At 47.6% G+C, this 25980-nt stretch overlaps 1 protein-coding gene across 5 annotated transcripts; it reads right to left on the bottom strand.

The window, feature by feature from the left end:
• Positions 1-496: 496 nt before the first annotated feature.
• Positions 497-25350, bottom strand: Dao (D-amino acid oxidase). Of its 5 annotated transcripts, none has more exons than XM_048342775.1 (11): positions 25144-25349; positions 18656-18858; positions 11974-12088; positions 9526-9602; positions 8641-8706; positions 7344-7398; positions 5419-5523; positions 4445-4527; positions 3262-3379; positions 1946-2044; positions 497-988 (listed from the first exon to the last, which is right to left on the bottom strand). In XM_048342775.1, exons 2-11 carry the CDS (start codon positions 18847-18849, stop codon positions 857-859), a joined length of 1044 nt encoding a protein of 347 aa, XP_048198732.1. In that variant the 5' UTR covers positions 18850-18858; positions 25144-25349; the 3' UTR covers positions 497-856. The 5 variants fall into 5 exon arrangements, with proteins under 5 accessions (XP_048198732.1, XP_048198729.1, XP_048198731.1 ...); XM_048342772.1 differs by having other exon boundaries at positions 25130-25348; XM_048342774.1 differs by lacking the exon at positions 25144-25349 and adding an exon at positions 24943-25072.
• Positions 25351-25980: the final 630 nt, after the last annotated feature.

Raw genomic sequence — 25980 nt, 5'->3', positions numbered from 1 at the left:
AAATTCTCTGCATCTACATAACCTGACCTTTAAAAACATTAATATGGATGTCTAATTCTGAGCACTCCTGTTCAAAAAAAGGTTTCCATTCCATTCATGGAAATGTCATGCACTTATTTCCATGTTAGAGAAAATTTCAGGAGATGTCAGAAGATGTTGAGAGTAGCCTGGATTCTATGTGTATTCCTCTCACATCGCGTACTCTCAGTGGAGCGGAAATGGCCTCAAGCTGGGTGCTGGTGGCTTATGTAATCCTAGCTACTCAGGAGGCTGAGATTTGAGGACAGACGTTCAAAGCCACCTTGATGTGAGACTCACATCCCCAGTTAACCATCAGAAATGCCAAAAGTGGAGCTGTGGCTTGAGTGGTAGAGCACTAGCTTTGAGCACAAAAGCTCAGGCCCTGAGTTCAAGCCCTAAGACCAGAGAGAGATAGGGAGGGAGGGAGGAAGGGAGGGAGGGAGGGAACGAAAGAAAAGAAGTATCTTTGTTGTAGATCTTTCCAAAACCTTTAATACATTAGTGTGACTTATGATCTGATTACTTAACCTTATCTAGCCTTGTTATTTTTTTCCTTTTGGCTCTGAGCAGCTGGCTTCTTTGATTTTCTGTGTTTTCCTTTCTTCTGAGAATTTGTGGGATTAGAGCTCCAGCTGCCCACAGCCTCAGACCCAGAGGCCCAGGTGCCAGCAGAGGGGGTAGAAGGGAGATTGGATTTCCCTCCAGTAATGGCCTTGACATTTCCTCCAATCAGCTGCCTCCTGTTTGGAAGGAAGCCAGGGGTGGGGGCGTCTCAGGGAACACTGTTGATTAGTAGGTTGAGGGGTATGAGGAGTCCTCCTGATCATGGGAGTCCTTAGAGGTTGGATGGTGGCATCCTGCACAACTTCTTTTCTTCCAGAATTTTCCCAAAGAGCTTAGCCACCTCCAGGGCACAACCCCAGTGAATGGTGAGCCCGTAGCCACTATGGCCATAGTTGTGGATGACCTGGGAGAGACAAAAACAAATGGTAGCCAGGCTGTGGGAGCCAGTGAAGGTTTACTTTCCTGGGAGATTCAGGAACTTTCTGAGGCCTCTTGGGATTTCCATGTTGTTTTGGGGAATGATGGTGAGGCCCCTGAGCCCAGCAATAAGAGATCCCCAGTTCTGTGTGGGGAGCTGGAGGACAGCACCCCAGGCTCTTGCCTTGTGGGTACAGCATGGGCCTCAGGTTACTGAAGTGTCCACTCGGGGTGGATGGTCCCTCCATGCCCCTGGACACAGTCTTGTGCCCACCACGAGATGGGGAAAAGCAAGGCTCCTGTTCAGGCAGGCGCTACAGGTGGCAAGACCTATGGGTCTCTGTCAGACCTAGAACCATTGTCATTCCCACACACCCTTGTCCCTCCACATTTGTACATACACAACTCTCCATACATAAACAATTACACACACACACACACACACACACACACACACACACACACACACACACACACCGGAGATAAGGGTAAGGCAAGGAGGATGGTGTCCATAAGGAGGTTGCTCTAACACTGGGACCCCCCACTGAGCCTCTGCCCAGATCAGCCCCTTGGTTTTCAATAAGCCTAGTTCCTACCTCAGAAGCAGGAACCTGAGAGGGATTCTCCCCACCCCCAAAAGATGATGACCACCTCAGAAATGGCTCTGGAGTAAAGTTCAAATCCTTTCAGCACACTGTCCTGTGGGTGCCCTGGGCTTGCAGGCTGTGGACTACAAACTACCTAAGTTCCTTCCACTCCACCACATCCTGTAGCAAACTAAGGCAGTGCCCTCGTTCTAAGCTGGTCCGTGGTGGAGCCTCCATTTGCCCATTTGCAGAGGGTCATTAGTCACCGCCGTGCTCCCCTACCCCCCATCTCAGGCTGTGTGGACTTTGTCATCTCCAGAGCCAGGAGGGGGCCCTGTTGCTCTGTCAGGATCTACCTCTGCATTTGCAGATCCTGAGCCAAGCCGTTCTCTTTCTAGTCGGATCTGGGGGCGAACTGGCCGGAAGCCAGTAAATTCACCAACAATTCTTGCATTCTGAAAAGAAAGGAAAAGTTGCCTGTGGTGGCTCTGGATTGTTCTTTCGGGCTGTCACACTAAGATGATGAAGCAGTAGGGAGTTAGCCTTTAGAAACCTGTTGCCATGGTTACCAACATCTTCCCCTTTTCTCCCCATTATTCCTGTCTATTAATCCCCACTTTCATCATCTACCACATCCCTCACCCCCACCACTACCAACCCCCACCTGTCAACTCCTCCCTCTACCTCAGCTTCTGCCATCCGCCACTGCCACAGTCTTGTCAACAGCCCTAGCTGATCACCATAACCATCAACACCAACCACCACTGCCACCCCCACCCCCATACCATGAATCAGGCCAGCACCAAACCAGACTTCCACAGTAAGTGCATCTGCTCCTTCCCAAGACAGACAAAGGTGTTTTATTTATTTATTTTTTTGGACAGTACTGGGATTTGAACTCAGAGGTTCATGGGTAATAAAGCTTGCTACTACTTGAGCTATATTCCCTGCTTTATTTTCCTTGTTTATTTTTTTCAAATAGGATCTGGGCTTTATGCAGTCCTCTTATGTGCCTTAGAATGATAGGCTTTCCCCACTGCATCTGTCTTTCTTTCTTTCTTTCTTTCTTTCTTTCTTTCTTTTTTTTTTTTTGCCAGTCCTGGGCCTTGGACTCAGGGGCTGAGCACTGTCCCTGGCTTCCTTTTGCTCAAGGCTAGCACTCTGCCACTTGAGCCACAGCGCCACTTCTGGCCATTTTCTGTATATGTGGTGCTGGGGAATCGAACCCAGGGCTTCTTGTATACGAGGCAAGCACTCTTGCCACTAGGCCATATCCCCAGCCCCATGCATCTGCCTTTCTACTGGTTGTGACTGGGGAGAGGGTGGAACCTCACCAACAGTTTGCTGGAAGTGATTGATCTTAAGCCACAGTGTTTCCCATCTCTGTTTCCCAGGTTCCTAGGATTTCAGGTGTGACTCACAGTGCTTGGCTCAGACTACGTTGTTTTTCGAGATGCTACTCCAGGAGAGGTGTTTTGCCACATGCCTGGTTACATTTATTCATCCATAGGAAGGATCTCCTTGTACACTATCACATTCTGGTGGATGCCCCAAGTCCTTGCTGGAATGAATTTGCTTATTTCATCCAAGGGGGTCCCTTCCCATCTCTGCCATCCTGGGGACCTCGCTGCCAGGGCCCTGGTCTAGGACACCGATGTGACTGCCCACCTACCTTCAACGTGGGCTCCAGGCTGCAGCAGCCCTTCCAGATGGTGGCATGGTCCTGGCTACTGCTCACCTCACTCCAGTTCCCCAGCTGGAAGATGCCTCCAAGCGTCACAGAATGCATCCTACATGCAAACACGGAGAGAAGCCCGGCCAGTCTTCACCCTCATCTCTACCAAACCGCTACTGCGTCCAGGCCTGTCCTCTGCCAGCACCAGCCTCATCATCCTCAACTGCACTTCCTTCTCTTCTCCCCACCATAGCGCTACCATGCACGCTGTCATCTCCATCAGCATCACCGCCTCCACCATGTCATCACCATAGAGATGGCACAGGCAGCCACACCACCTCCATCAGCCCAGCCATGGACCCCATTCCACTGTCAACAACACCAATCTCCCCAAGCCCTGTCCCCATCCCCATAAACATCCCTGCCAGCCTGACACTAACCTACACACCCTCAGCGTGGTCTTGCCCATCACTAGCAATATTCCCTACTACTGTCATTCCACTACACATCAGCCCTCCACATCACCACCATTCCACTCACACTGGTGCCTCCTCCATGCCTATAATCATCACCACTGGTCCCTGATGCAGTCGTCATTTCCCCACCCCCATTGTCTCCGATACTACTTCTGGTAACACCATTACTGTCATCCAAAAGAATGTTCAAGACGCAGCCCACAGCCAGACACGGGTGGTTCATGCTTGTAATCCAAGCTACTCAGGAGGCTGAGATCTTAGGAGCACAGTTTAAAGCTAGCTCAGGCAAGAAAATCTCTGAGACCCTCCCTTATGAGCCACCAGAAAACCAGAAGTGGAGCAGTGGCTTAAAGTGGTAGAGCTCTAGCCTTGAGCAAAAGAGCTCAGGGACAGTGCCCAAGCCCTGAGTGTAAGCCCCACAACCAATAAAAACAAAAAACAAAACAGAAAGAGAGAGGGAGAGAGACAGAGAGAGAAAGAGGAGAGAGAGAGAGAGAGAGAGAGAGAGAGAGAGAGAGAGAGAGAGAGAGAGAGAGAGAACACCCAATTGGAGCAGTCTGTTTTTCCAGATGTAGTAAAAACAACAAACAAACAAAAACAACTCTGGGAGAAAGCCCAAGGAAGGAAGCCAGGCCTGTGCAGGAGGCAGGGGGGCATGGGGAGAACTGGAAAGTGAGTCTCATCCACTCTGCACTGGGTTTTACCCTGGGATGATGTAGGGGGATGTGTAGATACCGCTCCCCGGCTCATGGGTGATAATGAAGTGTTTCATCCACGGGGCCTCCACCTGTGGGTTTAGGACACAGAAGTCTTTTCAGGAAGCTGGATAATGGGCTCACTTTGATCTAGCACCCCTCTCTAGGCAGCAGGTTGTTTCTCTCTCTCTCTCTCTCTCTCTCTCTCTCTCTCTCTCTCTCTCTCTCTCTCTCTCTTTCTCTCTCTCTCTCTTTTCAGTGGTGGTCAAGAGGCTTGAACTCTGGGCCTGGGCGCTGCCCCTGAGCTCTTTTGCTCAAGGGTAGAACTCTACCACTTTGAGCCACAGTGCCACTTCTTCTGCTTTTCTGGTGGTTAGTTAGGTATAAGAGTCTCCTGGACTTTCCTGCCTGGGCTGGGCTTTGAACCTGATCCTCAGATCTCAGCCTCCTGAGTTGCTAGGATCACAGACATGAGCCACCAGTGCTCAGCTCTAGCCAGCAGTTCTGCCAAGAGTAGAAATGCTGATCCCCAAGCCCTCAGGCCCATGATTATACCTAGCTGTCTGCTTCTCCTGGGAAGACCACCCCCACTCCTTGAAGTGCCACGTGTCCCCACCTACCTGTTGCATGAGCAAGCAGGAACATACCCCTGCACATCCATGCACACATACACATATACACCAATGTGCAGGCACACGTGTGCCCACCATAGGCTTGCACTAGCACATAGCACCCTACCCACCTCAGTGAGGGCAGCCTCGGTTAGTGGTGACTGTCCAGGCTCCTAAGATAGGTTTCCTGGGTTTGAATCCCAGTCACACATGGACTGCTGTGTGTGGACTCGGCTACCTCAGTGTCTCACCTCTGAAAGGTGGCAATGGCGATGTAATGGCATCTATCTCAAAGGGTGGCAGTGACCACTAGATCTCATCAGCTCAGTAAGGTGTGGAGTGAGTGCCTGGAACTGAGGAAACCACTCTCACCTTGATGATCTGCCCCCGGCCTGGCTGCAGCAGGGGGTCAGGCTGCAAGGTCCCAGCCCACACCCCTGGGCAGTTGATAATCACGTCCACACCTCCTCCTGCCACCTGGCAGCAACAGCAGATGCATAAGAAGCAGCAAAGACCCCCATGCCCCTCCTCCTCTCCTTCCTCCCTCTCACCTACTCTGTGAAACAGTGGCTACAAGTCCTAGTGAGGAAATCAGATGGGCCAGAATCCAAATTTCCACTCTGCCATTTACCTAATATGTGATCCTCCCCTCCCCCCAAAAATCACTTTATTCCGGGAGGTTATAATCATTTTATAATTGGGACGGTAATGCCTGGTCACAGGCTACTATGTAACCCTCAACATAAAAGTGCTCCATGCTAGGGTACAGTGCACCCCACCTGTAATCCCATCCACTCAGGAGGTGGATGTAGGCAAGCACTCTACCACTGGGCCATATTCCCAGCCCCAGGAGGTGGAAGATCAAGTTTCAAAGCCAACCAAGGCAAACATTTGCAAGACCTCATTTCAACCAAGAAGCCAGATATGAAGGCACACATCCGCCATCCTAGCTATGCTAGAGGTGTGTGTAGAAGGACCTTAGTTTCAGGTCTGCCCAGACAAAACAAGACCTTATCTGAAAAATTACTAAAGTGAAAAATGGCTGAGGGAGTGGCTCAAGTGATATAGCACCTAGCAGTCAAGGCCCAGAGAGAGAGAGAGAGAGAGAGAGAGAGAGAGAGAGAGAGAGAGAGAGAGAGAGAGAGAGAGAGAGGCATTGGTGGCTCATGCTTGTAATCCTAGCTAAAGAGGAGGTTGAGATATGACGATCACAGTTCAAAGCCAGCATGGGCAAGGAAGTCTGTGAGAATCACTAATTAAAAACCAAAAAGCCAAAAGTGGAACTATAGTTCAAACGGTAGAGTGCTAGCTTTGAGCAGAAAAACTTAGGGACAGCCCCCAGGCCCTGAGTTCAAGTCCCAGGACTGGCACAGAACCAACAAAAAAAAAAGACAAGAAAGAAAGGAAACAAAAAAAAAAAGAAAGGAAACAAAGAAGGAAGGAAAGAGGAAGGGAAGAAGGAAGGGAGAGAGGGAGGGAGGGGGAAGAGGGAGGGAGGGAGATGAAATGATGCTAGATAAGAAATATTGTGGACCCCTTCTTGCAACCTCAAAGGAGTCAGAAAGGAAGGCAAGGTGCTACTCTAGTCACAATTTTGCTTTGTGTCCTTCTCTTGCCCTTGACTCTGCTCAGACATTCACTGGAAGGCTGAGCACTACGTCTTGGACACTTGTTGACTCAAGGGCATAGTGTGAGAAGCCCCAGGCCTCCCACCCAGCCCCAGAGCAGTGGCTCCCCTCCCAAATCATGGACACACACACTTTACAATGCACTCTTATTATTCATGAGCCAGCCATTGAGAGTCAGGCCAGTGGTGGAGTCACCCATGAGTCTCAAGGGCTCAACCGGAGCAGGAGAGTCACTACTGTGGAGACCTAGCTACCTTCTGGATATAAAGAAGAATTATGGGAAGTGCTGGGACTGAATGAGGTCACATGGTCAAGCTCTGGTATGCTACCGAGGCTGACAATGGTAGCTGTTCCTGGCTATTTCTTAGGGTGGGTTGGGGTTGCTTTAACCAGTATCCCAGCTGAGGGCCTGTGTTATGCAGAAACCTCAACCAGAGGCCAATAGGAAGAACTTGGCAATGGAGTGTGGCTGATAGGAAAGAAAGAAGCAGACAGCTCTCTAGCCCTAAAACTTAAACTGGGATTTAGGTGGCCAACATGATTTCATTCTTTCTTTGTTCTTGGAACCCACACCAAGGAAGATACCTTCAGCAGCAGGAGACAAAGCCCTGTGACTCATCTCTCTCCCCCCTTCCCCTCTTCCCATCTCCTCCCAGTCCTGCAGCTCACCTCCTCCAAAGACTTCACCTTCCGCTGGAAGAATTGCACTCCCCTCTCTTTCAACCTGGAGACATCAGACACCATAAAAAGGGTTTCAGCTTGGAATGAGGCTTAGTGGTAGAGTATTTGCCTAGCATGCATGAAGTCCTGGGTTCGATTCTTCAGCACCACATAAATGGAAAAGGCCAGAAGTGGCACTGTCACTCAAGTGGTAGAATGCTAGCTTTGAGCAAAAAGAAGCTCAGGGACAGTACCCAAGCCCTGAGTTCAAGCCCCAGGACTGGCAACCAAAAAAAATAGTTTCTCTATCCCCTCCTTCTTACTGAGTGGCATAAAGGACATCTCTGAGGTCATTTGTCTCACAGGACACTCCCTGAGAAGATGACTGTGTAGTCAGATCTGTTCATGAGCGCAAGGCTGGACTAGTGGGCCACAAAAAAAAAAATGTCCTTTTTGGGAAATAGTCCTCTGAGATGGCCCAAGCCCTTCAAGGGGAAGATGAAGAAGGGACCAACGGCTTTCTGAAGGTCATCTGTAAGTCTCAGTGAGTGTCTGGGACTGGGACCCAGGCCTTTTCTTTTCCTCCAGTTCGACTGTCATTGCATGGCTTTGCAACGTCAAAGGAGATGAGATTTGGGATGGGGGGGGGGGAGTAGGACAAGGTTGGGCCAATGCCAACTGTCCCTTGGTTAGAAGCTGGGCTCAGGATACCTACTACTACCTCTGAAAGTTTTAGATGACAGCTAGAGGCCGGAGGCTCATTCCTGTCATTGTAGCAACTTGGGCCCTGAGATCTGAGGATCTATAGTTTGAAGCCAGCCTGGGGCAAGAAATTCTGTGAGACTGTTATCTCCAATGAACCAGAAAAATGGCGGGAGTGGAGATGTGGCTCAAGTGGTAGAATGCTAGCCTTGAGGGAAAAAGCTAAAGGACAGTGCCCAGGCCCTGAGTTCATGCATACACAAGTGCACACACACACACACACACACACACTAAATATATCCATAAGGCTTAAGAGAATCTGTTTTAAACTATTACACAACAATGGGGTATTTGGGTGACGTTGCCAGTGAATCTAGTATATGAAAAGCTGTCCAGGTTATTCTGATACCCAGCCAGATACAGAACAATGGGCTCAGTGCACGGTGTCTGTCAGGACCAAGGACAGCACCCATGCCCTGGCCTCAGGGTTTTCCTCAGAAAGCTTGGGGACTAGTCAGTACCTAGAGAAAAATCCCATGACCTCTCTTTCCTACAGCTTGGCCCCTGGAAAATGCCTTCTTCAAGCCATAGATTAAATCCTTACCTTTCAGTCAGCCACTGCAGATAGCTCTTCCCCTCTAAGATCAGGCTTGTATTGAACCAGCCGTAGCTAGAGTCACAGAAGGCAAAAGGTAGCAAGCAATCAAGGTCAGCACCAGCCATGTTGACAGAAAAGGAGTTGGGTCACCAAAGTCTAGAGCCAGAACCACCACCGGGTGATGTTCAAGGGGTGGGGGGAACAGGGAGAGATCTTCAGCTCAATGCAAGGAAAGGGTTCCTATTAGAGGAGGCCATCACCGGCAGGGGGGTGTGAGTGGATATTGGATGTGCTTTGCAGAGAGGGCTCAGGCATGGGGTGAGGTGAGTTGAGGAGAGGACTCTAGGCTGCAGAGGAAAGGTAAGGAGGGCTTGGGATAACAAAGGCAGGGCTGGAATCCTAGTGGGCAACCTGGGAAGTCACTTGACCTCCTAGGGGGTGGGGTGCAGTTAGGTAATCAGGGAACTTTCTTGAAAAGGTTCGTGAGACCCCTGACCCATCCTCAGTCTCTGCTTCCTGGCTTGTGATGTGAATTGCTCAGGGGCACTGTCCTGCCCTGACAAGCCCCCTGCCCCTCCTCAGAGGCCCTAACTCAAGATCTTGGACTTGAACCTCAAGAACCAAGCAGCCTGCATTGGGTATTTTATTACAGTTATGCAAATCTGCCTGATACACAGAACTTCTGGGCTTGTGATGTCTGACTCCATATCAGCCCCCTTCCAGCCCCATGTGAGTAGGGCCTATGTGAAGAGCTGGACAGAATGCCAGGAGACCCATACCAGGGACTCTAGATGATATGGGGGGTTTGGTGCCTCCATCCTCTGCTGTTTTCAAGGTAGTTCTGTCCAGATCGTGGTGGCCCAGACCCTTTGTGTGTGACAATAACCTTACCTGTAATTAGGAAACACATCCAGCTCTCTAGGGGTGAGCTTCCTAAATCCCAGAACTATGTCTTTCCAGGGAGGGTCCTGAAGAGGAAGGAGAGAAGGGTACCCTTGATGATGATGATGATGATGATGATGATGATGATGATGATGATGATGAGGATGATAAAAGCTTATATAATGTTTTCAATGCCTAAGATATATACTATTGCAGGCATTTACTTACATGGATTCCCTTAATCCTCAAAGCAAACCATTGGAGGTGGACACCATTCTTGTCCCCAGTCGAAAAAAGGGCGGCTTAGAGAGGTTAAGTAACTTACCCAAGGTCACACAGCTCACAAATGGGCAACTGAGATTTGAACCCTCACTGTGTGGAGATCATGTAACTCTCAGAGTCAGATGAGGACTAAGTGGTGGAGTCAAGGTAAGAAATAGGGGAGAAATGGGGATCACATGAAGCTCCTCAAAGGGTGGTGCAGGAGGCAGTGGGCACATGGGCTCCGCTCACCCAGGAGGAGAGCCCAGCCCCACCCCTAGCCACCTTGCAGCCTCTGAGCCTCTGTAGTCCTGTATCATGCAGTCAGTGAAAAAGCACTCTTGGGCCCATGGAAAGTAACAGATAATGTGTTTATTTGTTTTGTTTTTGTTGCCGGTCCTGGAGCTTGGACTCAGGGCCTGAGCACTGTCCCTGGCTTCTTTTTGCTCAAGGCTAGCACTCTGCCACTTGAGCCACAGCGCCATTTCTGGCTTTTTTCTATTTATGTGATGCTGAGGAATTGAACCCAGGGCTTCATGTATATGAGGCGAGCACTTTACCACTAGGCCATATTCCCAGCCCAGATAATGTGGATAAAGCTCTAAGTCCAGTGCTCAAGGCTGAGTAACTGTGAGATCTGGCATGGGGTAGGTGCTTAGTATCATACCATCCTCCCCAGCAGTCTGAGTGTACCCCCAAAGGCTGGGGGCACACTGGACACCCTACATCTGAGGCTGCCTGGGTCCAAACCCCAGCTCTGCATCTGATGAGCTTTGTGGCTTTGGGTGTTGCTGCAGTGCTCTGAGCCTCTGCTTCCTTATATGCAACGTGACCAGCAGAAAGTCATTACAACTGCATCTGTCACAGGGGTTTTGTGCTCTCTCTGCCTCTCTCTCTCTCTCTCTCTTTTCTGCCTCTCTGTCTTTCTCTGTCTCTCTATCTGTCTCTGTGTCTGTCTCTCTGTGCCAGTACTAGGGCTTGAACTCAGGGCCTGGGTGCTTTTTCTGAGTTTCTTTTGCTTAAGGCTAGCACTCTACCACTTGAGCCACACCTCTACTTCTAACTATATATATATATTTATTTATTTGGTGCTGGTCCTGGGGCTTGAATTCAGGGCCTGGGAACTGTCTCTGAGGTTTTTTGTCTGTTTGTTTGTTTACTTAAAGCTAATGCTCTACCCCTTGAGCCACAGCTCTACTTCCAGCCTTTTGGTGGTCTATTGGAGATAAGAGTCTCCCAGACTTTTCCTGTCCAGGCTGGCTTCCAATGGAGATCCTCAGATCTCAGCCCCCTGAGTAGTAGGCCTACAGGAGTGAACAACCAGTGCCCAAGTTTATGATTCTATCTTGAACAAGAGCCCTGGGATATCCTTGGGTGCCTGGTATTTGTGATTCAACTGTGAGAGCCCACTGCTGCAGGACATGTAACCGTTTTGCCTGCACCAATGAACGACTACTATCCTCTACCTATATACATCAAACTTGTTGGTATCTGCCAAATTATAACAACATTTGAAACAAGCAAAATATGTGGGTATATACACATATCACAATTATATATATATATATATATATATATATATATATATATATATCACATGTTTTAAGGAGAGGGAACTTTGCCTCACTGTGCCTGCATTTACTTATTGCTTGCTTTTGTTTTGTTTTGTTTTGCAGTATCAAGGCTTGAACACAGGGCCTTGAACCTGTTAGACTAGTATGATGTCACTTAACTATGTCCCCAGGTGGGAAAAAGCAATTTTTTAAAGCACAACCAGAATTTAAAGTGATGGGTTAGGAACATAGTTCAAGTTGGTAGAGCACTTGCCTAGCATGTAAAAGGCTGTGGGTTCAATCCCTGTACCAAAGGATTAAAGGCAAAGAAAGTCAAATACACTAAATGAGTTAAGTGATCCTAGTGGCCCGTAGTGGCTGGCATGAATCTATAGTTGCAATACTCAGGAGGCTGAGGCAGGATAATCACTTGAGCCCCAGAAGTTCTAAACCAGCCAGGACAACATAGCAAGACCCGGTCCTCCTTGTGACCCCCACCCAAATAAAGAAATATGACTGAAGTTAAATAAAGTAAATGTAAGTTCAGCTCTGGCGTCTGGAGCCTAGGTGATACCAAGTGTTTTCCCCAGGCTTGGAGCCCCTGCCCCTTCTTGGCTGTGATTTCTCAAGGTCAAGTACTCACCGGAATGGCTTCACGGAAGAGGTTGTAGCCTGAGACCAGAGCCAGGCCCATTTGCTCAGCATCGGGAGAATGCACGTGGCTCAAGAGATAGTCAAAGGTCTGCCGGTTCCACTCCCTAGAAGGGAAGGGCACCCAGGATCTCAGCTTGTGCTGGGACACACCCAACCCCAGACATTCCCAGGAGATCCTGTAGTACCCTGCCCCACGCCTCCCTTCGGCTGGATGCAGTGCAGGAAGCCCTTGGGGTGCACCTCAGGCTGGGGCTCAGCAGCCCATGTGCTTCAAGGAAGGGTCTGCCCTGGCTTCTCAGGCAGCCTGGCTCTGGGTGTCCTGCGCTGCTCCCCATGAGGCCCACTCTGGCTTGTTTCTTTCAGATGGTTATCCTCTACATCCTGGGCACAAAGGCTCAGCTACATTTCTTCCACATGCCCGCTGGCACAGAGGCAGGACTATGTGATGTAAGACTACACAGGGGGCCAGAAGCTGGTGACTCATGCCTGTCATGCTCATGCCTACCCAGGAAGCTGAGATCAGAGGATCGCAGTTCAAAGCCATCCCAGGTAGGAAAGGCCATGAGACTCTCATTTCTAATGAAGCGCCAGAAAATTGGAAGTGGAGCTGTGGCTGAAAGTGGTAGAGCCTTAACCTTGAGTAAAAGAGCTCAGGGACAGCATCCAGGCCCTGAGGCCCCATGTCCAGGCAGCCAGCCTACCTGCTCCTTCCTTGGTCACATGGGAGGACATGGGACATTGATGTTGACCTTAGAAGCCTTGCCAAGGATGAAGAGTGGTGAGATGGAAAGGGCCTTACCGCCCCTCCCCCCCATACACTGACCAGGGCTATTGGTTATGGAATTGACAAGAGTGGGGTTTATGGTTTGTTTGAGATGTTATTCTCTAGAAGGTTCAGTTGCGGAGGCACCTGGCAGCTTCTAAGCTGACATAGTGACCTGTGCGTCTTCCGTGCCCCATTTAGTTCTCTAGACTCTTTGATACAGAGGGTACTGAGGGCCACCTACGTGCAGTGGGTGGGGGGTGGGGGGTGGGGACAAAGCCCTTCTGTTCCAGCCACATCTCTGACATAGCAGAGGGCGTAGTCAGCACCATTTCCTTTTTCTTTCTTTCTTTTTTCTTTTGCTCTTAGAGACAGTGTCTTGCTATGTTGCCCAGGCTAGCCTTGAACAGCTGGGCCAAGAATCCCCCAGCCTCAGCCTCTTTGTAGTTGGGACAACAAGCATGTGCCACTTCTGGCTCATTAATTGTTTCTTCCATCTCCTCCTCTTCCTTCTCCTCTCCTTCCTCCTGCTCCCCCTTTCTTTCCCTTTCCTCCTTCTCCTCCTCCTCCTCTTTCTTCTCTTTTCCTCTTTTTGGTAGTACCAAGTACTTTGGCACTTTGGTAGTACTTCAGACGAACTCAGGACTTCAAGAATGCTAGGCAAAACAGAAAGAACAGCTCACTAAAGACAAGAAAAAAAAAAAAGAGGAAACAACAGCCCAACAAGAAAATGTAAAGAGAAAGAACACCCTTATCCTTGATCTCTTTAAATATAAATGGCTTAAACTCTCTGATAAAGGGGAGCAGACTGGCAGAATGGATTTGCAAACAAAAAGGTGACATCTGCTGTCTACAAGAGACATACCTTACAGCAAGGGACAAAAACAGGCTCCAAATGAAAGGATGGAGCAAGATCTACCAAGCAAATGCACCTACCAAAACAGCAGGTGTAGCCATCCTGATCTCAGATAAGCTGGACTTTTCATTAAAATCAACTCAAAAAGACAAAGAAGGACACTAAAAATTAATACAAGGAAAAATACAGAATCAAGACATCACGGTGATAAATGTATACTCACCGAACAAAAGAGGCCCTACATATGTCAAGCAAATTCTCACAGAATTACAGAACAAGATAGACGCAAACACAATCATAGTGGGTGACCTTAATACCCCACTCTCTCCAAGAGACAGATCCAACACCCAGAGGATTAGCAAGGGAGCTGAGGACCTAAGTAACACCATTTCCCAAATGGATCTGACAGACCTATACAGAATCTTCCACCCTACAGAGACCCAATACACCTTCTTTTCAGCAGCCCATGGATCATATTCCAAAATAGACCACATCATAGCCCACACAAAGAACCTCAGCAAATACAAAAGTATTTATGTCATCCCATGTATTGTATCTGATCACAGTGGTTTAAAGGTAACCCTCAACAACAAAGGATACCACAGAGGCTATACACACTCTTGGAGGCTAAATCCCACACTGCTATCCAACACTTAGGCCACAGACCAAATTAAAGACGAAATCAACGAATTCATAAGCCACAATGACAATGAAAACACATCACAAAGAAACCCATGGGACACAGCTAAGGCAGTACTGAGGGGCAAGATCATTGCCCTCAGCACTCACATTAGAAGAATGGAAGCAGAGCAGGTGAATAACCTCACAATGAAACTAAAACAAATGGAGAAATAAGAAATGACAGACTCTAAAACGACTAGGAGGGGAGAGATCACAAAGATTAAAGAAGAGATAAATCTGATTGAAAATAGAAAGACATTCAACAAATAAATAAGACTAAAAGCTGGTTCTTTGAGAAAATAAACAAAATTGACAGACCCCTTGCAAGACTTACAAAAAAAAGAAGAGAAGAGACTCATATACGTAAAATCAAGGACTCCACCGGAAAAATTACAACAAGTACACACGATATTCAAACAATCATAAGGAGCTATTTCCAAAACCTCTACTCAGCAAAAAACAATAATTTTACAGAAATGGATCAATTCTTAGAGAAGTACAAACTGCCCAAACTGAACCAAGAAGAAATAAATCAACTAAATAAACCAATAACTTACAGTGAGATACAGGAGGTAATCAAGAACCTCCCAACAAAGAAAAGCCCAGGCCCAGATGGATTCACCAACGAATTCTACAAAACCTTTAGTGATGAGCTAATACCAATACTCCTCAAACTCTTCCGTGAAATAGAAACAGAGGGAGAAATCCCAAACTCATTCTACAAAGCTAATATCATACTCATTCCCAAACCAGGCAAAGACCCAACAAAAAAAGAGAACTACAGACCAATATCACTAATGAACACAGATGCAAAGCTCCTCAATAAAATATTAGCTAACAGGATCCAGAAACTGATCAAGAAAATCATACATTATGACCAAGTAGGCTTCATCCCACAGTCACAAGGATGGTTCAACATCCGTAAATCAATCAACGTAATTTACCACATAAACAGAACTAAAATCAAGAATTACATTGTTATCTCAGTCGATGCCCAAAAAGCCTTTGACAAAATACAACATCCATACCTATTAAAAGCTTTGGAGAGAACAGGAATAGATGGAACATTCCTCAAAACAATAAAAGCCATATACAACAGACCAACTGCTAATATCATATTAAATGGAGAGAAACTTAAATCATTCCCCCTAAACTCAGGAACAAGACAAGAATGCCCACTCTCCCCACTTCTTTTCAACATAGTGCTGGAATCCCTAGCCATAGCAATAAGGCAAGAGCAGGACATCAAAGGGATCCACATCGGCAAGGAAGAAATCAAGTTATCCCTATTCGCAGACGACATGGTCTTATATGTGAAGGACCAAAAAAACTCAGTACCCAAACTCCTACACCTAATAAACCAATTTGGCAAAGTAGCAGGATACAAAATCAATCCACAAAAGTCAGCAGCTTTTCTGTACACCAGCAATATACAAACAGAAAAGGAAATTATGGAAACAATTCCATTTACAGTAGCCAAAAAAAGAATAAAGTACCTAGGGATCAACTTAACCATGAAAACTATAAAAATCTAATAAGGGAAATCAAAGAAGACACAAGGAGATGGAAAGACCTCCCATGCTCATGGGTAGGCAGAATCAATATAGTGAAAATGGCCATATTGCCCAAATTGTTATACAAACTCAATGCAATATCTATCAAAATCCCAGCCACAGGGGCTGGGGAGATAGCCTAGTGGCAAGAGTGCCTGCCTCGGATACACGAGGCCCTAGGTTCGATTCCCCAGCACCACATATACAGAAAAACGGCCAGAAGCGGCGCTGTGGCTCAAGTGGCGGAGTGCTAGCCTTGAGCGGGAAGAAGCCAGGGACAGGGCTCAGGCCCTGAGTCCAAGGCCCAGGACTGGCCAAAAAAAAAAAAAAAAATCCACATTCTTCACTGAAATAGAGAAACCAATCCATAAATTCATATGGAACAGCTAAAAACCTAGAATAGCCAAAGCAAATCTAGGCAAAAAAAGCAGTGCAGGAGGTATCACAATATCAGACTTCAAGCTCTACTACAAGGCCATCATAACAAAAACAGCATGGTATTGGTATAAAAACAGATCAGAAGACCAATGGATTAGAATTGAAGACCCAGAAATAAAACCGCACTCTTACAGCCAACTGATATTCGACAAAGGAGCTAAAGACATACAATGGAATAAACATAGCCTCTTCAACTACTGGTGCTGGGAGAACTGGGCAGCCATATGCAGAAAACTCAAAGTAGACCCAAGCCTATCACCATGCACCAAGATCAACTCAAAATGGATCAAGGACCTCAATATCAGACCTGAATCCTTGAAACTACTGAAGGACAGAGTAGGAAAGACGCTAGAACTTATAGGCACAAGAAGGAACTTCCTGAATAGAGTCCCAGGGGCACAACAAATAGGGGAGAGACTCGACAAATGGGACTACTACAAATTAAAAAGTTTCTGCACAGCTAAGGACATAGCCACCAAAATAGAAAGACAGCCAACGATATGGGAAAGGATACTTACCAGCACAGCAACAGACAAAGGCCTGATATCTGTCATCTACAGAGAGCTCAAAAAACTAAGCTCCTCCAAGCCCAATAAACCTATTAGGAAATGGGCAAAGGAGCTAAAGAGAGACTTCACAAGAGAAGATATAAAAATAGCAAAGAAACACATGAGGAAATGCTCAACATCCCTGGTAGTAAAGGAAATGCAAATAAAAACAACCCTGAGATACCACCTCACCCCAGTTAGAATGGCCTATACTCTGAACTCAGGCAACAACAAATGCTGGAGGGGGTGTGGGGAAAGAGGAACCCTTCTCCATTGTTGGTGGGAGTGCAAATTAGTACAACCACTTTGGAGAACAGTATGGAGGTTTCTCAAAAAACTCAACATAGACCTACCCTATGACCCAGCCTTACCACTCCTAGGCATCTATCCTAAACAGCAAACACCAAGATATCAAAAAGACATTTGTACTTCCATGTTTATCGCGGCACAAATCACAATAGCCAAAATATGGAAACAACCCAGATGCCCCTCCACAGATGAATGGATCCAAAAAATATTGTACATATATACAATGGAATACTACACAGCGATTAGGAATGGTGAAATATTGTTATTCGCAGGGAAATGGTCAGAACTCGAACAAATAATGTTGAGCGAGACAAGCCTAGAACACAGAAAACAAAGGGGCATGATCTCCCTGATATATGACTGTTAACAAAGGGAGACGGAGAGACAGTAGAGACCAAGTCTGTGAAACCAAAAACTGCTTGTCAAATAGTATTCCCCACAGGATTGGGGCAGCGACCCAACAGTATGTAACTAAAACCAAACAATTACTCAACATATAAATGTCAAAAATTGACCTCTCAGGGGAATACAATAGCTCAAAAGCTAGGTATGTACGCTCATATAAGACTATTGTTGACATATGGTCTAATATCGACATTACATTTAAAGCCCTAGGCGAACTTTCTTGGGCGTGGCCACATGGCTACTGTATATGTTCTTGATACATTGTATATTGTATATATGTCTACCTGACCTAGAGAAGAGATAGAAAAACAGGACGTAAGATATCACAAGAAATGTACACACTGCCCTACTATGTAACTGTACCCTTTTTGTACAACACCTTGTCAAAAAATTTGTGTTCAATTAATAAACAAATAAATTTTAAAAAAATGCTAGGCAAGTGCTCGACCACTTGAGCAACATCAAAAAGTCTTTTAAAATTTTTTATTATTATGGTTATCACTATTGTTATTATTATTTACCCATCCTGGGCCTTAAGCTCAGAGGCTGGGCACTCTCCATGTTTTTTGTTTGTTTGTTTGTTTTGCTAGCACTCTACCACTTGAGTCACAGCTCCTCCATTTCTGGCTTTTTGGTGGTTCATTGGAGATAAAAAGTCTCACAGACTTTCCTGAACGGGTGGACTTCAAACAAACTTCAGATCTCAGCCTCCTGGGTAGTTAAGCATGAGCTACCTGCTCTGATCTGTGCTTTCACCCTTTGTAGGTATGTACTTTTGCCCAGGGTCAGCCTCCGTCCTTGATTCTCCTATCTACAGCCTCCTATGTAGCTGAGATCAGCATATGTGCATGCCACCGCACCGGGCTTATTGATTGAGATAGAGTCTTGTTAACCTTTTAACTGGGCTGGCTTCAAACTGCCATCCTCTCAGCCTCCACCTCCTGAGTAGCTGGGATAGTAGGCACGGGCCACTGTGCCCAGCCTAGAATTTTCTTTCTGGGTCAGATCAGAGCTTCCATGAAGGACTTGTTCTTGGTGGTGCACAGCTTAATGGCAGGGCCCCCTCTTCAGCCCCATCCCCGTGGGAGCCCATGTCTACCCTCAGGACCCTCACTCACATTTCCTGGGGGTCGCTGGGGGTAGAGAGATAGGGCTGCCAGAGGCCAGCAGCCACATCAGTGGTGGTGAGCGGGGTGAAGCGGTCGGCATAGATCTTTATGTCCAGTGGCTGCAGGACAGAGTGGTAGCGCTCGTGAATGCACAGGGCAGTGGAAAGCCCGATGACCCCCGCTCCAATCACCACCACATGCATCGGGCTGGCCTGCAAGAAGGAAGCGGGGATTGTAGCACTGCATTCTTTCTATAGCCTCTATTATTGTCCTGGTCATCGACAACATCTCTTGATGGCTTGGAATATCAGGCACTGCCAAGCCTGTGGCTTGAACTCGGGGCCTGGGTGCTGTCCCTGAGCTTCTTTGGCTCAAAGCTAGCACTCTACCCTCTGAGCCACTCAGTGCTACTTCCAGCTTTTTTGAGTAGTTTATTGTAGACAGGAGTCACATGGACTTTTCTACCCTGGCTGGCTTTGAGCCCCAATTCTCAGATCTCAGCCTCCTGAGTAGTTAGAATTACAGGCATGAGCCACTAGCACCCAGCCAAAACTCTTTTTATAGGAGGTTATCAAGACCCAAACATATTGGGATAGAGGGTTATTCGATTTTTCTACCTAACAGGTAGAGGCACAGAAAGGCAAAGCTGTTGGCCCAAGTCCATACAGTGACAAGTGACAGCTTTTGCTGGAGAGCTTCCTGAATGCCCCCAACCTTAGGCTGGGCACATAAAAGGTGGGTGATGTGTGGGTAGAACAATGAGTTCTGCCTTGGAATCTTAGTGCTCACCTCAGCCACCCACTGATCATTAACCTTGGGCAAAAAGCTTCATGACCGTCAGTTTCATGTAAAGGGGCTCTCGGAAGATCAGCGGGCTATTTAACCTGACGTCAAGCCCAGGTGCTAAGGGGAGGTGAAGCGATTCGCTCACTGACTTTCGTGCAGTACCTGCTGTGTTCCAGCCCCAGGGCTGTATCTCATGTGCATGGCTTTACCTCCATCTTCCCACAGTCTTCTGAGGTAAAGGCTGCTGCATCGAATCCCATTTCACAGATAAGGAAACTGAGGCTGAGGGTGGTGGAGTGACTTACCTGAGGTCACACAGCCAATGAGTGGTGCTGCTGGGAGGACTGAATTCTAATCTGCACTGACTGCACACCTACTATGTGCTAAACTGGCAAATGAAGTGGCTCAGAACTCGGTCTTCAGCACAGAACTTGGCCTGCCTTGGGCTGGCCAGATCCTCAGAAGTTTATAAGGCCAGTAGCTTTTGACCTTGAACTTCTCTACTGGCTCCTGCTGAGGCAGAACAAGAGGACTGTTTGTGCCCGGAAGGACCAGATTTAACTTTTCCTCTTTTTTTTTTTTTTCTTTACTCACAACTCCATAGACCCAGCTCCTGGCAACTCGGGCCTCTATGGTCCTGAACAGCAGGACATTCTCAATATGGCCTAGTTTTGCAAAGGGGGGAAACGGCTCCAGCCCGAGAAAGCTGGACTCCGCTGGGGTTTCAGAAGCCAAGTTGGACATCGAGTCAACAAACAGAAAGGTATCATTCTTTTAGACTGTTCTCCTTCCAGCTTGAAGTCTAGACTTAGATGCTGATGGGTAGGGGGAGCAGACATGACCAAGGACCCCCTAGTCTCCTCCCTCCCCTTTTCTCCTGCACTTTGTCTCCCTTGTAAGGCAGTGGTAACCACAAATCTTCCAGGCTACACTGAGATGAAATGATGAGCTCTGGGCTGAAAATGTAGTTCAGTTACAAGGCCTTGCATACTTGAAGCCCTAAATTCAATCTCCCTGTGTACCACTAGTGTGTGTGTGTGTGTGTGTGTGTGTGTGTGTGTGTGTGTGTTCTACAAAGGTCCCCAATTCAGAGCCTGGCTCTAAATAGTAGGTCCTCTGCACACAGTAGGTTTTCTCTGTCCCCTAGCATCCTGAAAAATCTCGGTTGAAAAACAATATCAAGAGATAAAGGAAGAAAGAGAAGACATGTCAGAGCTAGTGTGATTTCTGGTTTACTGTGTGATTTTTTCCAGATTCTTTTCCTCTCTGGGCCTCCTGACTGTTGCATCATCTCTAGGTCATTCTTTTTTTTTTTTTTTTTTTTTAAAGAAGCAATAGTAACTAAAGGGCTTTCCTGTATTTAAAAAAATCCTCCCTGATAAAAATGCAAGAAATTGGCTGGGATTGTGGCTCAGTGGTAGAGTGCTTGCATAGAATGCATAAAGCCCTGGGTTTGATTCCTTAATACCATATAAACAGAAAAAGCCAGAAGTGGTGCTGTGCTCAAGTGGTAGAGTGCTAGCCTTGAAAAGAAGCTCAGGGACAGTGCCCAGGCCCTGAGTTCAAGCCCCACGATTGTCAAAAAATGCAAGAAATGAGGGTGGGTGAGGTGCTGGCAGGAACAGCTAGATAGGGCCTCCCAACCTGGTGTTGGCACACACTAGCAAAGTTCCTCTACTTGACTAGGTGATGGGTCACTGGCCTCTCCAGTTTGCCCTGGTGTCCTCTGGATGCTCATTTTCAGTGACAAAATATGGAGAACCTTGGGTGAGTTAGGATAAGTTGGTGTATACTAAATGAGCCTCAGTTTCCTCTTCCAGTGATGTTTCCATGGTAACAAAGCCCACCCCTTAGGGCCTCCACCCCCTCCTCCCCCAGCACATCAGCCTGCAGGACATTGGTCTTGGTCTTTACTCTGTCTCCAGGCCTATATTAGTGACAGGCAAAGCCTGGCTGCATGAATGGAGTTCTTACAAGGATTAAGGAAGAGAAAAGTGCTTGGAGACCCATCCATGACAGCAACATAGCTTGTCCCAGTGTACAGATGAGGGGCTGAGGCTCAGAGTGACCAAAGTCAGCTATTCAAGGGCACAACAAGAACCTCACTTTTCCATTCTCACACTACCTAGAAGATCAGTACAAGACTGAGGGTGGGAAAAGAGAAAGGAACTACCTATCAATAGAAATGCATAAGATGGGAGAAGACAGGTCTCAGATTAAAAACAATAACTTCAAACCAGGTGTAGTAGCTCTTGCCTATCATCCCAGCTATGTTGGAGCTAAGATTAGAAGGACTGAGGCCATCCCTGGAAAAAAGCAAGTCCTGATTTCCATGAACAAGCTGGACATGGTGGTGTAGGCCTGTTATCCCAGCTACGAAGGAGGTATAAGGAAGATCGAAGTTCAGAATGGCTCAGGCAAAAACATGAGACTCTATTTGAAAAAGAGCTAGCTGGGCACTGGTGGTTTACACTTATAATCCTAGCTAGTTGGGAGGCTGAGAGTGAAAGGATTAATGTTTGAGGCCATCCTGGGAAGAAAAGATCTTGAGACTCTTTCTCTCCCTGTAGCTGGTGAGTGTGTGCTATTATCCTAGCTTTGTGGGTGGCTGAGAACGGGAAGATCATGCCTCTAGGCCAGCTCGGGGCAGAAAGTTCTTCAAAATTCTGTCTTAAAGGTAAAAGTTGATTATGGTGGCACATTCCCAGTTATGTTCAGAAGCCTAAAAGAGGTGAGTCATACCCAAGTGCATGTCTGAACAGGAAGCAAAATCCTACCTCCAAAGTGTTAGGTCATCCAGGGAGAAACAGCTCCTTCCCGAGGCTCTCTCCCCAGGCACCCAAGAAGCTCCCAGCCCAGCACTTGTAACCTAGACAACAGTCACGCCTGGGGGCAGTGGAAGGTCCTCTGGGCTCTGAGGTCATTTCCTCATCCTCTGAGGCCACCTCCCCTTCTGCTGTGGCCACACTGTCTCCCTTATATAATCTCTCTCCTCTACCATAATCTCTCTTCCTCTACCCGACTCTACCTTGTGCAGCTGGAGGTTTGCTCTCTCCTTCTCTCAATAAACCCTCTTTCCTTGAATGGCATAGGAGTTTCCTTTCAGCAACCCCTACAGAAAGTAACCTGTGAGCCAGGTGCTGGTGATTCACACCTGTAATCCTAGCTACTAAGGAGGCTGAGATCTGAGGATGGCAGTTCAAAGCCAGCCCAGACATGAAAGTCCATGAGACTCTTATGTCCAATTAACCACCAGAAAAATAGAAATGGAGCTGTGGCTCAAAGTGGTAGAGCATAGCCTTGAGCAAAAAGAGCTCAGGGAAAGCGTCCATGCCCTTTAAACCCCATGACTGATAAAAGGGGGGGGGGGGAAGTAACCAGTGCCAAAATCAGCTGGGGCATGGCTCAGAAGTATGGCATTTGCCCAGGAAGCATGAGGCCTGGAGTCCAAACTCCAGTACCAGTAAAAGAAAAATAATCACAAAATAATTCAAAATAAACGAGGCTGAGGGCATGGTTCAACTAGTAACGTGTTTGCTTAAAAAGTGTGAAGCACTAACTTCAAACCCCAACACTGCCAAAAGAAGGAGGAGGGCTGGGAATGTGGCTTAGCAGTAGAGTGCTTGCCTAGCATGCACAAAGTCCTGGGTTCCATTCCTCAGCACCACATACACAGAAAAAGCCGGAAGTGGCACTGTGGCTCAAGTGGCAGAGTGCTAGCCTTGAGCAAAAAGAAGCCAGGGACAATGCTCAGGCCCTGAGTTCAAGCTCCAGGACTGGCAAAAAAAAAAAAAAAGATAGCCAAGAAAAATATCCCAGCTTCCAGTCAATTATATGTATGGAGAGAAACACACACACATAGGAAATGAACCATGCTCCATACTGATTGTAGCAACTTCATTTAAGAAAGTGTAATATAGGGCTGGGGATATAGCCTAGTGGCAAGAGTGCCTGCCTCAGATACACGAGGCCCTAGGTTCGATTCCCCAGCACCACATATACAGAAAACGGCCAGAAGCGGCGCTGTGGCTCAAGTGGCGGAGTGCTAGCCTTGAGCGGGAAGAAGCCAGGGACAGTGCTCAGGCCCTGAGTCCAAGGCCCAGGACTGGCCAAAAAAAAAAAAGAAAGTGTAATATAAACACATGAGTTTCTGAATAGAATTGGGAGCCCCATTGTAGGACCCAATGTAGTCAACCACAGGTAAATCACTTGTACGTGTGAGCAATGAACTTCAGCACCCATGTGCAGTGAGCTGGGCTACTGAGTCAGCTATTTCCTTGTTGCTGTGGTTAATGTTTTCATTTGTCCGTGCGTGCGTGTGTGTGTGTGTGTGTGTGTGTGTGTGTGTGTGTGTGTGTGTGTGTGTACCTGAACTGGAGCTTGAACTCAGGGCCTCGGCCTTAACTTTTTCCCTCAAGGCTGCTGCTCTACCACTTGAGCCACAATTCCACATTCCAGCTTTTTGATGGTTAATCCAGGTTGGCTTTGAACCTTGAACCTCAGATCTCAGTCCTTTAAGTAGCTACAGGCACAAGCCACTGGCACTGGTTTTGTGCCCATTTTATACCAATAACTGCAACCAAGCAAACATGAAGTGTGCATGCAGGGAGGTGAAGCAACTGAGGTTCTTAAGTGTGTCACTGTGTATGCATGTATGTGTGTGTGTGTGTATGAGAAAGAGAGAGAGAGAGAGAGATTATAATATTCTGCAAGCTCAGAAGAACAAGGAAACCAATGCATTTTGTTTCTGTCACTTGCCGAGTCATAGGAAGATTCTGGATAGACATACAACCCCCCGACCCCAGCTCTCTCCATTGCTTAAGGAGCTTGGAATTATTGTTATCCTCAGTCTATGCCCAGGACTTAGATTCAGAGAGGGAAGCCAGTTACCTCAGGTGGCACGCCAGGACGATGACACTCAGCTATGACCCAGTTCCTCTCAGGTTTGCACACTGCACAGTAGAAATATTTAGGCAGCTGGCCGTAAGCTGAACTGGAATTCTTTTTTTTTCTTGTCTTTTGGTCTTGTCTGAGTTTGTCTATGACCTTCTTGTCCCCTGGGAAGCCAGCCTCCCAGGCAGCTTCTGTCTTTTGACTGCTCTGTGTTCACAGCAAAGAAGGTGAAAGATGCTAAGAAAACCAAAAAGTTTGCCAGGCCAGGATGGCTTATACCTGTCACCCTAACTCAGGAGGCTGTCAGCCTACTCAGGAGGCTGATATCTGAGGACTTTGAAGCCAGCCAGGGCTGGACAGTCTGTGAGACTCTACTTCTAAGGAATCATCACTACCCCGCCCATCCCCTCCAAAAAAAAAAAAGCCAGAAATGAAGCTGTGACTTAAGTGGAAGAACATTAGCTTTGAGGGAAAAAAAAATCTCAGGGACAATCATCTATCTAGGGCCTGAATTCAAGCTTAGGACCAATACAATAGACAGATAGACAGAGGGAGTTGAATTACGATCCCAAGTCTCAGATGAGAAAGTGGAAGCCTAGAGATGAAAAGTCACTTACCTGCAAACCCCCATCGGACTCCAGGGCTAGAACTTGACCTCTCTGGGGAGACTGTCAGTCACCCAAGGCCAGGTCTGTTTTCTCATCTGTCAGCTGTATCTAACGCTGAGTCTGGTCTATTGACACTGGGAAGACCCTGTGTCCTCCCCCCCCCACTCCCCCTCAAAAGTGCACCTGTGTCACTCACCCCACGGAGCAGACCTGTGGAGAAACGTGGCAGATTCTGGGGTGCAGGGTCCTGTTTCCTGCAAGGAGACTCCTTTTTTTTTTTTTAGGGGAGACCGTTCTGACTTCAGTCCCTCTGCCTGACAGCCAGGAGAGCAGCACGCCGTGTCAAAGTCTGAATACATGGACCCAAGGGTAGTAAGGGGTGGGGCTGACCATCCCTGGAAACTGGACTTAGCCCGACCAGCCAGAAGACCTCTCCTCCCCTCACTCCAAGTCACTGAAAAGTTGCCTGACTTTTCTGGCTGATCCCAAGTCCCTGGGGACAGGCTTGGGAGGGGGGGTGGGTAGGAGAGGGAGGGCTTTCTCTGAGGGTACAGGGAGGTCCGTCTCTCTGGCCAGCTGGAGACGATCTTCATCTTTTTTCTGTCTCCGTCTGGCTGACAGAGAGTAGTTCCCTGGCCTGCTGTGAGCCTGGCCTGCAGCATTGGGGGTGGTCACCAAGCAGTCCCTGAGTTAAGCCACAGCCCCAAGACAGAGGCTCCCAGGCCAGCTGGCCAGCTCACTACCATTCTGGGACATCGGACAGATGAGGCCAAGGAGGGACTTGAGGGGGCATCCATTTGGGCTGGGAGGATGTTGGCTTATTGCTTTTCCTCCCCTTCCCTCTTTCCCTCTTTCTCTCTTTCCCTCCCTCCCTCCCTCCCTCCCTCCCTCCCTCCCTCCCTCCCTCCCTCCCTCCTTTCCTTCCTATGCTGGAGTGGGTAACTCAGAGCCTGGGAGCTGTCCCTTAGCTTTTTTCTTCTCAAGGCTGCCACTTTACCACTTGAACCACATAGCCACTTCTGGCTTTTTAGTGTTTAACTGGAGATA

This window comes from Perognathus longimembris, chromosome 3, assembly GCF_023159225.1.
Source record: "Perognathus longimembris pacificus isolate PPM17 chromosome 3, ASM2315922v1, whole genome shotgun sequence".
Classification (NCBI taxonomy): domain Eukaryota; kingdom Metazoa; phylum Chordata; class Mammalia; order Rodentia; family Heteromyidae; genus Perognathus; species Perognathus longimembris.
The sequence above is the reverse complement of the archived record's forward strand: the minus strand, read 5'-3'. Positions and strand labels throughout refer to the sequence as shown.